General features: G+C 41.2%; 1 protein-coding gene across 5 annotated transcripts in view; it reads right to left on the reverse strand.

Moving 5' to 3' along the window:
• Positions 1–18,374, reverse strand: part of LOC139758172 (RNA-binding protein 25-like) — a 419,675-nt gene that overhangs the window by 230,645 nt on the left and 170,656 nt on the right. For all 5 annotated transcript variants that reach the window (XM_071679363.1, XM_071679360.1, XM_071679361.1 and 2 more), the window contains one exon: positions 3,142–3,225. In XM_071679363.1, coding sequence (XP_071535464.1) covers positions 3,142–3,225 — 84 coding nt within the window. The remainder of the gene's footprint in view (positions 1–3,141; positions 3,226–18,374) is intronic.

The raw sequence follows: 18,374 nt of genomic DNA on the forward strand, positions 1-18,374 counted from the left end.
TTTGCATCCATATACATTTTTCCTAAGTTGCTATGTTTCATTTTCATTTTATAAACATAATGCTGAAAACTATGGTATTTTACACAGCACTGCTAGAAATGAGTGTTAATGAAAATGATGAGTTATCCAACCTCAGCACAACAAATTTCTGATAAAGAAAATGGGCTAAACCTTCGAATTTAAGAAAAAATAAAGTCGACACATCATGCCTATATCATGTACCATCAGATTCTGTTTTGCTCTTCTTCCTTTCAGATGTAATAAAATGGATTCAAGAAAAAATCAAAAACAAACCATCACACAGGTCATAAGACTTCAGTTTACTCTGGGTGATAAATCTTAAAGAACTACCTTGGAATATACCCACCTACTTAATGAAAAAAGGCGCTGAAGAAGCTGAATTCTACTGTCATCATTATAATGAAACATTGTATATTGTGTATAGGTTTTGCTCTGGTCTCCAACCATCTCCCCTGATCATCAGTATGTTATCGCTTGTATCAGTATCCCCTTGCACCCACTTTTACATAGCAACCACTATATATATATATATATATATATATATATATATATATATATATATATATATATATATATATATATATATATATATATATATATATATATATATATATATATATATTTTTCTTTCTTTCATACTATTCGCCATTTCCCGCATTAGCGAGGTAGCGTTGAGAACAGAGGACTGGGCCCTTGAGGGAATATCCTCACCTGGGCCCCTTCTCTTTTGGAAAATTAAAAAAAAAAAGTGAGAGGGGAGGATTTCCAGCCCCCCGCTCCCTCCCCTTTTAGTCGCCTTCTACGACACGCAGGGAATACGTGGGAAGTATTCTTTCTCCCCTATCCCCAGGGATAGAAAATATATGTGTATATATATATATATATATATATATATATATATATATATATATATATATTATCCCTGGGGATAGGGGAGAAAGAATACTTCCCACGTATTCCCTGCGTGTCGTAGAAGGCGACTAAAAGGGAAGGGAGCGGGGGGCTGGAAATCCTCCCCTCTCATTTTTTTTTTTTTTTCCAAAAGAAGGAACAGAGAAGGGGGCCAGGTGAGGATATTTCCTCAAAGGCCCAGTCCTCTGTTCTTAACGCTACCTCGCTAATGTGGGAAATGGCGAATAGTATGAAAGAAAAGAAAAATATATATATATATATATATGGAAAGCTGTGTAGGTATGTATATTTGCATGTGTGGACGTATGTATATACATGTGTATGGGGGGGTTGGGCCATTTCTCTCGTCTGTTTCCTTGCGCTACCTCGCAAACGCGGGAGACAGCGACAAAGTATAATAAAAAATAATAATATATATATATATATATATATATATATATATATATATATATTAGAATTCAGCTTCTTCAATGCCTTTTTTCATTAAACAGGTGGGTATATTTATCCCTGCGGATAGGGGAGAAAGAATACTTCCCACGTATTCCCTGCATGTCATAGAGGGCGACTAAAAGGAAAGGGAGCGGGGGGGCTGGAAATCCTCCCCTCTTGTTTTTAGTTTTCCTAAAGAAGGAACAGAGGAGGGGGCCAAGTGAGGATATTCCCTCAACAGCTCAGTCCTCTGTTCTTAACGCTACCTCGCTAATGCGGGAAATGGCAAAAAGTATGAAATATATATATATATATATATATATATATATATATATATATATATATATATATATATATATATAGCATCAAAATGAAATTAATGAACAAGAAAAACATGACAGGTGCTACTATCTCTCTACACTAAAAAGGTATTTTCCCACAAGTGAAGCAGGGCACCCAATTCAGATCTCTGTAAAATTCTATACCCTAAGTGTGCTTTTTTTTCTTTACAGATATATATGCAGCACACAAAAGCCTTTATGAAATAACACCTTTATTATGGCACTACATCTATATTTTCATTTATAACCAACCAAAGACCAATTTCTGTGAAAAAGTCCTGGTGTTACTGAAGACAACTCAGAACCTTGATAAAGACTCCTGCAGCCTAAGGCTGTGCTGCTTCCTGCAGAAGGGAAATGTAGACTTCTCTGGTATGAATTCTTTGACAAGACTACTCCTAATGAAACATCCTCACCAATGGTGACTTCGAGCAGGTAGAGTCCTATGAATCTCCCACCTATACAAGGTGGCAGCCTCTACAAAAACAAATTCATTGGTTATATAATAAATTTAAGTTGAATGAATACCATAACAAGAATCCAAACATTATTAATCAATTATTTTAAATAGTTTTCAGTACAATGATCAAATCATCTAGGAAAAATTCTATTCCTTTTTCCAAATCCTGCATATGTTACATAAATATTCATCCTATCAAGTATATATGTAGTTACATTTCATGATTCAAGAGCTGGAATCTCTGCTACAGAACTGGAGATCACATCAATAGAAGGCAAATTAGAAAATATGCTCTTTTGAGAATGATAAACAGGGCCTATGTTTCGTTGAAATATTTTATGAACTTTAGGAAGGTGTGACCTATGGTAAATGGCTGAATTTTTCCAGAAAATACCAACACATAAGTAAAGCTAAAAAATATTTTCAAACCCAAGGTTGTAAGCCACCAGTTTTGTTGTGCTGAGAAGAATAACCCATTAGTGAATCTAAACATTACTCTCAAAGTGAATAGAAATCTGTCGTACAGCTATCAGGCAAATTAACATTAGAGATGTCATGGATGAAATACATGTAAGCCATGATCAACTTAAATGAGCTTCTACATTAAGTTTACATCCAAAGTATGAACAAACTTTATGCAGGTATACTTAGGCTCAAAAAATTGATTATGCCAAACATGTAGTTAATGTATGGAAAAGGATATATATAAAAAAGATGAAATATTTTGAAACAGACTGAGCAGGAAACATACTGGAGTTTGCAGTCAACAAGTCATTGCAAAACACTGATCACTTTACTGGATGTATTTTTAGTCTTTGTTTAGTGAGCCAAGCAACTTGTATCTATGTGCATATCAAATAAGGTTAGAATATAACTATCATGTTCCATTGATTGTCATAATTTGATGCAAAATGCCCATTGTCTCCTGCCTAAACCAGTCCTAAAATGATAATAAAGGTGTATATCTGAATACCCTACCTTCATTTGCTCCCTGAATTGCGTAATCTCACGAGTAATCAGCTCTTTTTTACCCTCCTCCACATCCTCCATATCATCCAGATTCTGAAAATAAATAATCAATCAATGGTTACTGCACAAAAATATTTTTGACAAAATTCAAATTTCTATCAGCACTAACATAAGCAGCCCACTTCACTGATGGAATACCATTAGTCACTAAAGGCAAGTTAACAGCCATCAAATGGAAAACAAACAAAAACACTACCTTCACCCAAGGAAACTCTCTCAGGAGACAAGACAGCAGTTAACAAGAAATTGATCAAACTAAGAAAAACCAATCATTCTCTGAGGTTAATAAAAAATGGATTCCCATCATCTTTATGCAGCAACATACTATAGTTGGCTCTGTGTTTAATACAATCATCAAAAAGAAAACACTATTACACAGAAGTTCAATGGGATGACAATTCCAGGTGTCAGCTGTTTACATCTACAAACGTGATAATTTTTCATCATCCCTAGGAACAGAGAAGAACATTCCCATTCATTTTCAGTGCTTCGAAGAAGGCAATTAAAAGTAGGTAGGGGAGGATGAAAACCTCACTTCTTGTATTTCTATTTCTAAAACCCAAGGTAGGAGGAGGATCCAAGTGAGGAGTCTTCAACCTCCTCAAAGACTCTAGAGTACCTTTATGTTTGTGAATGAAACCAAGATCAGACAAAAAAGATGTAATAGGTTTGAGGACAGGAATCTAGATGTTCTACCTCATGAGTAAGACAAAGGTCATGGACAAGGTGGTTGAATGGTTTGAGAAAGTCTCAGGGTTAGCAGATGGGTGAAAGTTTATGGAGTAGCATCACTTCTACTGAATCAGAAGTTACAGACACCCGTGGGTGTAGTGGCTAGCCATTCCTAACCATGACACATTCAGAAGGTGGCCAGGGTCGAGCACAAAGGCATGAATCCTGGTTATGGCAGTCAGTCCACAGTCAACCCAACTGCTAATCTACCCATAGGGGTTGGTCGATAAAATAGAATGTTGTTTCATGTGTGGTGGGGTGGCGATGGAAATGCATGAAGTTAGCAAGTATGAACATGTACATGTGCATATCTGTATATGTATATGCACGTATATGTACATGATGATGTGATTATTACATGAAAAAGCACTTGGGAACTTATGTTTCTTTTTCCCCATGAATGGAAAAAGGTGAGAACAATGGAAGTAAGGGGAGTGGGGGAGGAATGGGATGTATTTAGGGAATCAGTGATGGATTGCGCAAAAGATGCTTGTGGCATGAGAAGAGTGGGAGGTGGGCTGTTTAGAAAGGGTAGTGAGTGGTGGGATGAAGAAGTAAGAGTATTAGTGAAAGAGAAGAGAGAGGCATTTGGACGATTTTTGCAGGGAAAAAATGCAATTGAGTGGGAGAAGTATAAAAGAAAGAGACAGGAGGTCAAGAGAAAGGTGCAAGAGGTGAAAAAAAGGGCAAATGAGAGTTGGGGTGAGAGACTATCAGTAAATTTTAGGGAGAATAAAAAGATGTTCTGGAAGGAGGTAAATAGGGTGCGTAAGACAAGGGAGCAAATGGGAACTTCAGTGAAGGGCGCAAATGGGGAGGTGATAACAAGTAGCGGTGATGTGAGAAGGAGATGGAATGAGTATTTTGAAGGTTTGTTGAATGTGTCTGATGACAGAGTGGCAGATATAGGGTGTTTTGGTCGAGGTGGTGTGCAAAGTGAGAGGGTTAGGGAAAATGATTTGGTAAACAGAGAAGAGGTAGTAAAAGCTTTGCGGAAGATGAAAGCCGGCAAGGCAGCAGGTTTGGATGGTATTGCAGTGGAATTTATTAAAAAAGGGGGTGACTGTATTGTTGACTGGTTGGTAAGGTTATTTAATGTATGTATGACTCATGGTGAGGTGCCTGAGGATTGGCGGAATGCGTGCATAGTGCCATTGTACAAAGGCAAAGGGGATAAGAGTGAGTGCTCAAATTACAGAGGTATAAGTTTGTTGAGTATTCCTGGTAAATTATATGGGAGGGTATTGATCGAGAGGGTGAAGGCATGTACAGAGCATCAGATTGGGGAAGAGCAGTGCGGTTTCAGAAGTGGTAGAGGATGTGTGGATCAGGTGTTTGCTTTGAAGAATGTATGTGAGAAATACTTAGAAAAGCAAATGGATTTGTATGTAGCATTTATGGATCTGGAGAAGGCATATGATAGAGTTGATAGAGATGCTCTGTGGAAGGTATTAAGAATATATGGTGTGGGAGGCAAGTTGTTAGAAGCAGTGAAAAGTTTTTATCGAGGATGTAAGGCATGTGTACGTGTAGGAAGAGAGGAAAGTGATTGGTTCTCAGTGAATGTAGGTTTGCGGCAGGGGTGTGTGATGTCTCCATGGTTGTTTAATTTGTTTATGGATGGGGTTGTAAGGGAGGTAAATGCAAGAGTCCTGGAAAGAGGGGCAAGTATGAAGTCTGTTGGGGATGAGAGAGCTTGGGAAGTGAGTCAGTTGTTGTTCGCTGATGATACAGCGCTGGTGGCTGATTCATGTGAGAAACTGCAGAAGCTGGTGACTGAGTTTGGTAAAGTGTGTGGAAGAAGAAAGTTGAGAGTAAATGTGAATAAGAGCAAGGTTATTAGGTACAGTAGGGGTGAGGGTCAAGTCAATTGGGAGGTGAGTTTGAATGGAGAAAAACTGGAGGAAGTGAAGTGTTTTAGATATCTGGGAGTGGATCTGTCAGCGGATGGAACCATGGAAGCGGAAGTGGATCATAGGGTGGGGGAGGGGGCGAAAATTTTGGGAGCCTTGAAAAATGTGTGGAAGTCGAGAACATTATCTCGGAAAGCGAAAATGGGTATGTTTGAGGGAATAGTGGTTCCAACAATGTTGTATGGTTGCGAGGCGTGGGCTATGGATAGAGATGTGCGCAGGAGGATGGATGTGCTGGAAATGAGATGTTTGAGGACAATGTGTGGTGTGAGGTGGTTTGATCGAGTAAGTAACGTAAGGGTAAGAGAGATGTGTGGAAATAAAAAGAGCGTGGTTGAGAGAGCAGAAGAGGGTGTTTTGAAATGGTTTGGGCACATGGAGAGAATGAGTGAGGAGAGATTGACCAAGAGGATATATGTGTCGGAGGTGGAGGGAACGAGGAGAAGAGGGAGACCAAATTGGAGGTGGAAAGATGGAGTGAAAAAGATTTTGTGTGATCGGGGCCTGAACATGCAGGAGGGTGAAAGGAGGGCAAGGAATAGAGTGAATTGGAGTCATGTGGTATACAGGGGTTGACGTGCTGTCAGTGGATTGAATCAAGGCATGTGAAGCGTCTGGGGTAAACCATGGAAAGCTGTGTAGGTATGTATATTTGCGTGTGTGGACGTGTGTATGTACATGTGTATGGGGGGGGGGGCCATTTCTTTCGTCTGTTTCCTTGCGCTACCTCGCAAACGCGGGAGACAGCGACAAAGTATAAAAAAAAAAAAAAAAAAAAAAAAATATATATATATATATATATATATATATATCGCTACCTCGCAAACGCGGGAGACAGCGACAAAGCAAAATAAATAAATAATTTATATATATATATATATATATATATATATATATATATATATATATATATATATATATATATTTTTTTTTTTTTTTTTTTTGCTGTCTCCCACGTTTGTGAGGTAGCGCAAGGAAACAGACGAAAGAAATGGCCCAACCCACCCCCATACAGATGTATATACATACGTCCACACACGCAAATATACATACCTACACAGCTTTCCATGGTTTACCCCAGACGCTTCACATGCCCTGATTCAATCCACTGACAGCACGTCAACCCCGGTATACCACATCGCTCCAATTCACTCTATTCCTTGCCCTCCTTTCACCCTCCTGCATATATATATATATATATATATATATATATATATATATATATATATATATATATATATATATATATATTTTTTTTTTGCTTTGTCACTGTCTCCCGCGTTTGCGAGGTAGCGCAAGGCAACAGACGAAAGAAATGGCCCAACCCACCCCATACACATGTATATACATAAGTCCACACACGCAAATATACATACCTACACAGCTTTCCATGGTTTACCCCAGACGCTTCACATGCCCTGATTCAATCCACTGACAACATGTCAACCCAGGTATACCACATCGATCCAATTCACTCTATTCCTTGCCCTCCTTTCACCCTCCTGCATGTTCAGTCCCCATTCACACAAAATCTTTTTCACTCCATCTTTCCACCTCCAATTTGGTCTCCCACTTCTCCTCGTTCACTCCACCTCCGACACATATATCCTCTTGGTCAATCTTTCCTCACTCATTCTCTCCATGTGCCCAAACCATTTCAAAACACCCTCTTCTGCTCTCTCAACCACTCTCTTTTTATTTCCACACATCTCTCTTAGCCTTACGTTACTTACTCGATCAAACCACCTCACACCACACATTGTCCTCAAACATCTCATTTATAGCACATCCATCCTCCTGCGCACAACTCCAACCATAGCCCACGCCTCGCAACCATACAACATTGTTGGAACCACTATTCCTTCAAACATACCCATTTTTGCTTTCCGAGATAATATTCTCGACTTCCACACATTCTTCAAGGCTCCCAGGATTTTCGCCCCCTCCCCCACCCTATGATCCACTTCCGCTTCCATGGTTCCATCCGCTGCCAGATCCACTCCCAGATATCTAAAACACTTTACTTCCTCCAGTTTTTCTCCATTCAAACTTACCTCCCAATTGACTTGACCCACAACCCTACTGTACCTAATAACCTTGCTCTTATTCATATTTACTCTTAACTTTCTTCTTTCACACACTTTACCAAACTCAGTCACCAGCTTCTGCAGTTTCTCACATGAATCAGCCACCAGCACTGTATCATCAGCGAAAAACAACTGACTCACTTCCCAAGCTCTCTCATCCACAACAGACTTCATACTTGCCCCTCTTTCTAAAACTCTTACATTCACCTCCCTAACAACCCCATCCATAAACAAATTAAACAACCATGGAGACATCACACACCCCTGCCACAAACCTACATTCACTGAGAACCAATCACTTTCCTCTCTTCCTACACGTACACATGCCTTACATCCTCGATAAAAACTTTTCACTGCTTCTAACAACTTGCCTCCCACGCCATATATTCTTAGTACCTTCCACAGAGCATCTCTATCAACTCTATCATATGCCTTCTCCAGATCCATAAATGCTACATACAAAACCATTTGCTTTTCTAAGTATTTCTCAAATACATTCTTCAAAGCAAACACCTGATCCACACATCCTCTACCACTTCTGAAACCACACTGCTCTTCCCCAATCTGATGCTCTGTACATGCCTTCACCCTCTCAATCAATACCCTTCCATAAAATTTACCAGGAATACTCAACAAACTTATACCTCTGTAATTTGAGCACTCACTCTTATCCCCTTTACCTTTGTACAATGGCACTATGCAAGCATTCTGCCAATCTTCAGGCACCTCACCATGAATCATACATACATTAAATAACCTTACCAACCAGTCATCAATACAGTCATCCCCTTTTCTAATAAATTCCACTGCAATACCATCCAAACCTGCTGCCTTGCCGGCTTTCATCTTCCGCAAAGCTCCCACTACCTCTTCTCTGTTTACCAAATCATTTTCCCTAACCGTCTCACTTTGCACACCACCTCGACCAAAACACCCTATACCTCCCACTCTATCATCAAACACATTCAACAAACCTTCAAAATACTCACTCCATCTCCTTCTCACATCACCACTACTTGTTATCACCTCCCCATTAGCCCCCTTCACTGAAGTTCCCATTTGCTCCCTTGTCTTACGCACTTTATTTACCTCCTTCCAGAACATCTTTTCATTCTCACTAAAATTTAATGATAACTCTCACCCCAACTCTCATTTGCCCTCTTTTTCATCTCTTGCACCTTTCTCTTGACCTCCGGCCTCTTTCTTTTATACATCTCCCATTCATTTGCATTATTTCCCTGCAAAAATTGTACAAATGCCTCTCTCTTCTCATTCACTAATAATCTTACTTCTTCATCCCACCACTCACTACCCTTTCTAATCTACCCACCTCCCACGCTTCTCATGCCACAAGCATCTTTTGCGCAAGCCATCACTGCTTCCCTAAAGACTTCCCATTCCTTCCCCACTCCCCTTACCTCCTTTGTCCTCACCTTTTTCCATTCTGTACTCAGTCTCTCCTGGTACTTTCTCATACAAGTCTCCTTCCCAAGCTCACTTATTCTCACCACTCTTTTCACTCCAACATTCTCTCTTCTTTTCTGAAAACTTCAACAAATCTTCACCTTCGCCTCCACAAGATAATGATCAGACATCCCTCCAGTTGCATCTCTCAGCACATTAACATCCAAAAGTCTCTCTCGCGCGTCTATCAATTAATACGTAATCCAACAGCGCTCTCTGACCATCTCTCCTACTTATTTACATACACTTATGTATATCTCTATTTCTGAACCAGGTTTTATGTATATCTCTATTTTTGAACCAGGTTTTCTCAATCACCAGTCCTTTTTCAGCACATAAATCTACAAGCTCTTCACCATTCCCATTTACAACACTGAACACCCCATGTACACCAATTATTCCCTCAACTGCTACATTACTCACTTTTGCATTCAAATCACCCATTACTATAACCCAGTCTCGTGCATCAAAACTACTAACACACTCACTCAGCTGCTTTCAAAATACTTGCCTCTCATGATCTTTCTTCTCATGCCCATATCCATATGCACCAATGGTAACCCATCTCTCTCCATCGACTTTCAATTTTACCCATATCAATCTAGAGTTTACTTTCTTGCACTCTATCACATCCTCCAACCACTCCTGTTTCAGAAGTACTGCTACTCCTTCCCTTGCTCTTGTCCTCTCACTAACCCCTGACTTTACTCCCAAGACATTCCCAAACCACTCTTCCCCTTATTATTACACTTAATCACATATATACATAAACGCCCACACATGTACATATACATACGTATACATTTCAACATATACATACATAGGCATATACACATATGCATATTCATACTTGCTGCCTTCATCCATACCCGCTGCCATCCTGCCACACATGAAATGGCACCTCCTCCCTCCACGAGGTATCGCTAAAAGACAACAAAAGCCACATTCATTCACACTCAGTCTCTAGCTGTCACATGAAATGCACCGAAACCATAACTCCATTTCCACATCCAGACCCCACAAAACTTTCCTTGGTTTATCCCAGACGCTTCACATGCCCTGGTTCAATCCAATGATAGCACCTCGAACTCGATATAACACATGATTCCAATTCACTCTATTCCTTGCATGCCTTTCCCCTACTGCATGTTCAGGCCCCAATTGCTCAAAATATTTTTCACTCCATCCTTCCACCTTCAATTTGGTCCCTCACTTCTTCCCTCCACCTCTGACACATATATCCTCTTGGTCAATCTTTCCTCACTCATTCTCTCCACGTGACCAAACCATTTCAATACATTCTCTTCTGCTCTCTACACCACACTCTATTTATTACCACACATCTCTCTTACCCTTTCATTACTTACTTGATCAAACCACCTCACACCACATATTGTCCTCAAACATTTCCTTTCCAACATATCCACCCTCCTCCACACAAACCCTATCTATAGCCCATGCCTCGCAACCATATAAAATCATGGGAAACACAAATCCTTCAAACATACCCATTTTTTCTCTCAAAGATAACGTTCTCACCTTTTAAAACATTCTTCAACGTTCCCAGAACCTTCGCCCCCTCCCCACAATGTGCCTAATTTCTGCTTCCATGGTTCTATCCGCTCCAAATCTACTCCCAAATATCTAAAACACTTCACTTCTTCCAGTTTTTTCCATTCAAACTTACCTCCCAATTAATAACTTGTCCCTCAACCCTACTGAACTTAATAACCTTGCTCTTATTCACATTCACTATCAGCTTTCTCCTTTCACACACTTTATCAAACTCAGTCATCAGCTTTTGAAGTTTCTCACCCAAACCAGCCACCAGTGCTGTATCATCAGCGAACAACAACTGACTCACTTCCCAAAGCCCTTTCATCCACAACAGACTGCATACTTGCCCCTCTCTCCAAAACTCTTGCATTCACTCCCTAACAACCCCATCCATAAACAAATCAAACAACCATTGAGATATCATGCACCCCTGCTGCAAACCGACATTTACTGGGAACCAATCACTTTCCTCTCTTCCTACTCGCACACATTTTCTTTCTTTCTTTCATACTATTTGCCATTTCCCGCGATAGCGAGGTAGCGTTAAGAACAGACGACTGGGTCTTTGAGGGAATATCCTCACCTGGCCCTCTTCTCTGTTCCTTCTTTTGGGAAAAAAAAAAAAAAAAAAAAACGAGAGGGGAGGATTTCCAGCCTCCCGCTCCCTTCCCTTTTAGTCGCCTTCTATTTATCTTGCTTTGTCACTGTCTCGCGCGTTAGCGAGGTAGCACAAGGAAACAGATGAAAGAATGGCCCAACCCACCCACATACACATGTATATACATACACATCCACACACGCAAATATACATACCTATACATCTCAACGTATACATATATATACACACACAGACATATACATATATACACATGTACATAATTCATACTTTCTGCCTTTATTCATTCCCATCGCCACCCCGCCACACATAAAATAACAACCCCCTCTCCCTCATGTGCGCGAGGTAGCACTAGGAAGACAACAAAGGCCCCATTTGTTCACACTCAGTCTCTAGCTATCATGTAATAATGCACCAAAACCACAGCTCCCTTTCCACATCCAGGCCCCACAGAACTTTCCATGGTTTACCCCAGATGCTTCATATGCCCTGGTTCAATCCATTGACAGCACGTCGACCACGATATACCACATCGTTACAATTCACTCTATTCCTTGCACACCTTTCACCCTCCTGCATGTTCAGGCCCCGATCACTCAAAATCTTTTTCACTCCATCTTTCCACCTCCAATTTGGTCTCCCACTTCTCCTTGTTCCCTCCACCTCTGACACATATATCCTCTTGGTCAATCTTTCCTCACTCATTCTTTCCATGTGCCCAAACCATTTCAAAACACCCTCTTCTGCTCTCTCAACCAAACTCTTTTTATTACCACACATCTCTCTTACCCTATTATTACTTACTCAATCAAACCACCTCACACCACATACTGTCCTCAAACATCTCATTTCCAGCACATCCACCCTTCTCCGCACAACTCTATCCATAGCCCACACCTCGCAACCATACAACATTGTTGGAACCACTATTCCTTCAAACATACTCATTTTTGCTTTCCGAGATAATGTTCTCGACTTCCATACATTCTTCAAGGCTCCCAGAATTTTCGCCCCCTCCCCCACCCTATGATTCACTCCCGCTTCTATGGTTCCATCCGCTGCCAAATGCACTCCCAGATATCTAAAACATTTCACTTCCTCCAGTTTTTCTCCATTTAAACTTACCTCCCAATTGACTTGACCCTCAACCCTACTGTACCTAATAACCTTGCTCTTATTCATTTACCAAACTCAGTCACCAGCTTCTGCAGTTTCTCACATGAACCAGCCACCAGTGCTGAATCATCAGCGAACAACAACTGACTCACTTGTACATGTATACATATATATGGAACCATATATACACATGTACATATTCATACTTGCTGCCTGCATCCATTCCCGTCACCACCCCGCCACACAGTACAAAGCAACCCCCCCCCCACACACACACACACACCACATCGAGGTAGTGCCAGCAAAGACAAAAAAGGCCACATTCGATCACACTCTATCTCTAGCTGTCATGTGTAATGCAATGAAACCATAGCTCCCTTTCTACATCCAGGCCCCACAGACCTTTCAATGGTTCACCCTAGATGCTTCACATGCCCTGGTTCAATCCACTGATAGCAGGTCGAACCCCAGTATACCACATTGTTCCAATTCACTCTATTCCTTGCACTCATTTCACCCTCCTGTATGTTCAGGCCCCAATCGCTCAAAATCTTTTTCACACCATCCTTCCACCTTAAATTTGGTCTTCTGCTTCTCCTTGTTTCCTCCACCTCTAACACCTATATCCTTTTCATCTATCTTTCCTTACTTATTCTCTCCATGCATCTAAACCATTTCAACACACTCTTTTCTGTTCTCTCAACCACACTAATTATTACCACACATCCCTCTTACCCTTTCATCACTAATTTGATCAAACCACCTCACACCACATACTGTCTTCAAACATTAAATTTCCAACACATCCATTCTCCTCCGCACAACTGTATCTATAGCCCATGCTTTGCAACCATATAACATTGTTGGGACATTGTCCTCAAACATCTCATTTCCAGCACATCCACCCTCCTGTGCACAACTCTATCCATAGCCCACACCTCGCAACCATACAACATTGTTGGAACAACAATTCCTTCAAACATACCCATTTTTGCTTTCCGAGATAATGTTCTCGACTTCAAAAGATTCTTTAAGGCTCCAAGGATTTTCGCCCCCTTCCCCACCCTATGATTCACTTCCGCTTCCATGGTTCCATCCGCTGCCAGATCCACTCCCAGATATCTAAAACACTTCACTTCCTCCAGTTTTTCTCCATTCAAACTTACCCCCCAATTGACTTGACCCTCAACCCTCCTGTACCTAATAACCTTGCTCTTATTCACATTTACTCTTAACTTTCTTCTTTCACACACTTTACCAAATTCAGTCACCAGCTTCTGCAGTTTCTCACATGAATCAGCCACCAGCGCTGTATCATCAGTGAACAACAACTGACTCACTTCCCAAGCTCTCTCATCCACAATTGACTGCATACTTGCCCCTCTTTCCAAAACTCTTGCATTCACCTCCCTAACAACCCCATCCATAAACAAATTAAACAACCATGGAGACATCACACACCCCTGCCGCAAACCTACATTCACTGAGAACCAATCACTTTCCTCTCTTCCTACACGTACACATGCCTTACATCCTCGATAAAAACTTTTCACTGCTTCTAACATCTTGCCTCCCACACCATATATTCTTAATACCTTCCACAAAGCATCTCTATCAACTCTATCATATGCCTTCTCCAGACCCATAAATGCTACATACAAATCCATTTGCTGTTCTAAGTATTTCTCACATACATTCTTCAAAGCAAACACCTGGTCCACACATCCTCTACCACTTCTGAAACCACACTGCTCTTACCCAATATGATGCTTTGTACATGCCTTCACCCTCTCAATCAATATCCTCCCATACAATTTACCAGGAATACTCAACAAACTTAAACCTCTGTAATTTGAGCACTCACTCTTATCCCCTTTGCCTTTGTACAATGGCACTATGCAAGCATTCCGTATACTTATTTATATCTCTTTTTAAACAGAGTATTCCCAATCACCAGTCCTTTTTCAGCACATAAATCTACAAGCTCTTCACCGTTTCCATTTACAACGCTGAATACCCCATGTTCACTAATTAATCCCTCTACTGCCATATTACTCACCTTTGCATTCAAATCACCCGTCACTATAATCTAGTCTCATGCATCAAAACTGTTAACACACTCACTCGGCTGCTCCCAAAATGCTTGCCTCTCATGATCCAGGCGCATAGGCACCAATAATCACCCATCTTTCTCCATCCACTTTCAGTTTTACACTCTATCACATACTCCCACAACTCTTGTTTCAGGAGTAGTGCTACTCCTTCCCTTGCTCTTGTCCTCTCACCAATCCCTGACTTTACTCCCAAAACATTCCCAAACTACTCTTCCCCTTTACCCTTGCGCCTCGTTTCACTTAGAGCCAAAACATCCAGGTTTTTTTCCTCAAATATTATACCTATCTCTCCTTTTCTCTCATCTTGGTTACATCCACACACATTCAGACACCCCAATCTGAGCTTTCGATGAGGATGAGCACTCCCTGCAAGACTCCTTCTGTTTCCCCTTTTAGAAAGTTAAAATACGAGGGAAGGGTTTCTAGCCCCCCCCCCCATCCCCTTTAGTTGCCTTGTACGATGCGTGGGGAATGCGGGGAAGTATTCTTTCTTCCCTATCCCCAGGGATAAAACTTACCTCCCACACCATATACTTTTAAAACCTTCCACAGAGCATCTCTATCAACCCTAACATATACCTTCTTCAGATCCATAAATCTTTTCTCAACCCTAACATATACCTTCTTCAGATCCATAAATCTTTTCTTTCTTTCAAACTATTCGCCATTTCCCGCATTAGCGAGGTAGCGTTAAGAACAGAGGACTGAGCCTTTGAGGGACTACCCTCACCTGGCCCAATTCTCTGTTCCTTCTTTTGGAAAATTAAAAAAAAACGAGAGGGGAGGATTTCCAGCCCCCCGCTCCCTCCCCTTTTAGTCGCCTTCTACAACACGCAGGGAATACGTGGGAAATATTCTTACTCCCCTATCCCCAGGGATAAATGGTACATACAAATCCATCTCTTTTTCTGACTGTTTCTCATACATTCTTCAAAGCAAACACCTGATCCACACATCCTCTACCACTTCAGATACCACACTGCTCCTCCCCAAACTGATTCTCTGTACATGCCTACGCCCTCTCAATCAATACCTTCGAATAAAATTTCCCAGGAATACTCAGCAAACTTATGCCTCTGTAGTATGAACACTCACCTTCATCCCCTTCGTAATATGGCACTATGGATGCATTCCGCCAATCCTCAGGCACTTCACCATGGTCTATACATACAATGAACATCCTAACCAACCAATCAACAAAACAGTCACCTCCTTTCTTAATATATTCCACTGTAATACCATCTTAACCCACCACCTTGCCAGATTTCATCTTCCACAAAGCGTTCACTATCTTTCTCTCTTCAACAAATCATTCTTCCTGGTCCTCCACTTCATACACCATCCTGACCAAAACACCCTATACCTGCCACTCTTATCATCAAACATATTCAACAAACCTTCAAAATATTCACTCCATCTCCTTCTCATTCAATCACTACTTTTTATCACTTCCCCACTTGCTCCCTTCACCGATGTTCCCATTTGTTCTCTAGTCCTAAACCCATTACTTACCTACTTCCAAAACATCTTTTCATTCTCCCTAAAATCTAATGATACTCTCTTATTCCAACTCTCATTTGCCTTCTTTTTCAACTCTTGCACCTTTTTCTTCACCTCTTGCCACTTTCTTTTATACATCTCCCACTCATTTGCACTGCTTCCCTGCACAAATCATCCAAATGCCTCTCTTTTCTCATTCACTAACAATCCTACTTTTTCATCCTACCACTCACTACTCTTTTTAATCTGCCCACCTCCCACCTTTCTCATACCACATGCATATTTTGCACAAGCCATCACTGCTTCCCTAAATTCATCCCATTTCTCATCCACTCCCCTCATGTCATCTGCTCTCACCTTTTGTCATTCTACACTCTGTCCCTCGTGATACTTCCTCACACAAGTCTCCTTTCCAAGCTCACTTACTCTCACCACTCTCTTCTCCCCAACATTCTTTTTTCTGAAAGCCTCTACAAATTTTCAGCTTCGCCTCCACAAGATAGTGAAAAGACACCCCTCACTCAAGTTGCTCCTTTCAGCACATTAATTTCCAAAAGTCTTTTACACACCAATCAATCAACACATTATTCAATAATGCCCTTTAACGATCTCTCCTACTCACATACGTATACCTGTGTAATTTTTTTTTTTCTTTTTTGCTTTGTCGCTGTCTCCCGCGTTTGCGAGGTAGCGCAAGGAAACAGACGAAAGAAATGGCCCAACCACCCCCCATACACATGTATATGCATATGTCCACACACGCAAATATACATACCTACACAGCTTTCCATGGTTTACCCCAGACGCTTCACATGCCCTGATTCAATCCACTGACAGCACGTCAACCCCAGTATACCACATCGCTCCAATTCACTCTATTCCTTGCCCTCCTTTCACCCTCCTGCATGTTCAGGCCCCGATCACACAAAATCTTTTTCACTCCATCTTTCCACCTCCAATTTGGTCTCCCTCTTCTCCTCGTTCCCTCCACCTCCGACACATATATCCTCTTGGTCAATCTTTCCTCACTCATTCTCTCCATGTGCCCAAACCATTTCAAAACACCCTCTTCTGCTCTCTCAACCACGCTCTTTTTATTTCCACACATCTCTCTTACCCTTACGTTACTTACTCAATCAAACCACCTCACACCACACATTGTCCTCAAACATCTCATTTCCAGCACATCCATCCTCCTGCGCACAACTCTATCCATAGCCCACACCTCGCAACCATACAACATTGTTGGAACCACTATTCCTTCAAACATACCCATTTTTGCTTTCCGAGATAATGTTCTCGACTTCCACACATTCTTCAAGGCTCCCAGAATCTTCGCCCCCTCCCCCACCCTATGATCCACTTCCACTTCCATGGTTCCATCCGCTGCCAGATCCACTCCCAGATATCTAAAACGCTTCACTTCCTCCAGTTTTTCTCCATTCAAACTCACCTCCCAATTGACTTGACCCTCAACCCTACTGTACCTAATAACCTTGCTCTTATTCACATTTACTCTTAACTTTCTTCTTCCACACACTTTACCAAACTCAGTCACCAGCTTCTGCAGTTTCTCACATGAATCAGCCACCAGCGCTGTATCATCAGCGAACAACAACTGACTCACTTCCCAAGCTCTCTCATCCCCAACAGACTTCATACTTGCCCCTCTTTCCAAAACTCTTGCATTCACCTCCCTAACAACCCCATCCATAAACAAATTAAACAACCATGGAGACATCACACACCCCTGCCACAAACCTACATTCACTGAGAACCAATCACTTTCCTCTCTTCCTACACGTACACATGCCTTACATCCTCGATAAAAACTTTTCACTGCTTCTAACAACTTGCCTCCCACACCATATATTCTTAATACCTTCCACAGAGCATCTCTATCAACTCTATCATATGCCTTCTCCAGATCCATAAATGCTACATACAAATCCATTTGCTTTTCTAAGTATTTCTCACATACATTCTTCAAAGCAAACACCTGATCCACACATCCTCTACCACTTCTGAAACCACACTGCTCTTCCCCAATCTGATGCTCTGTACATGCCTTCACCCTCTCAAT

This window comes from Panulirus ornatus, chromosome 29, assembly GCF_036320965.1.
Source record: "Panulirus ornatus isolate Po-2019 chromosome 29, ASM3632096v1, whole genome shotgun sequence".
Taxonomy (NCBI): Eukaryota; Metazoa; Arthropoda; class Malacostraca; order Decapoda; family Palinuridae; genus Panulirus; species Panulirus ornatus.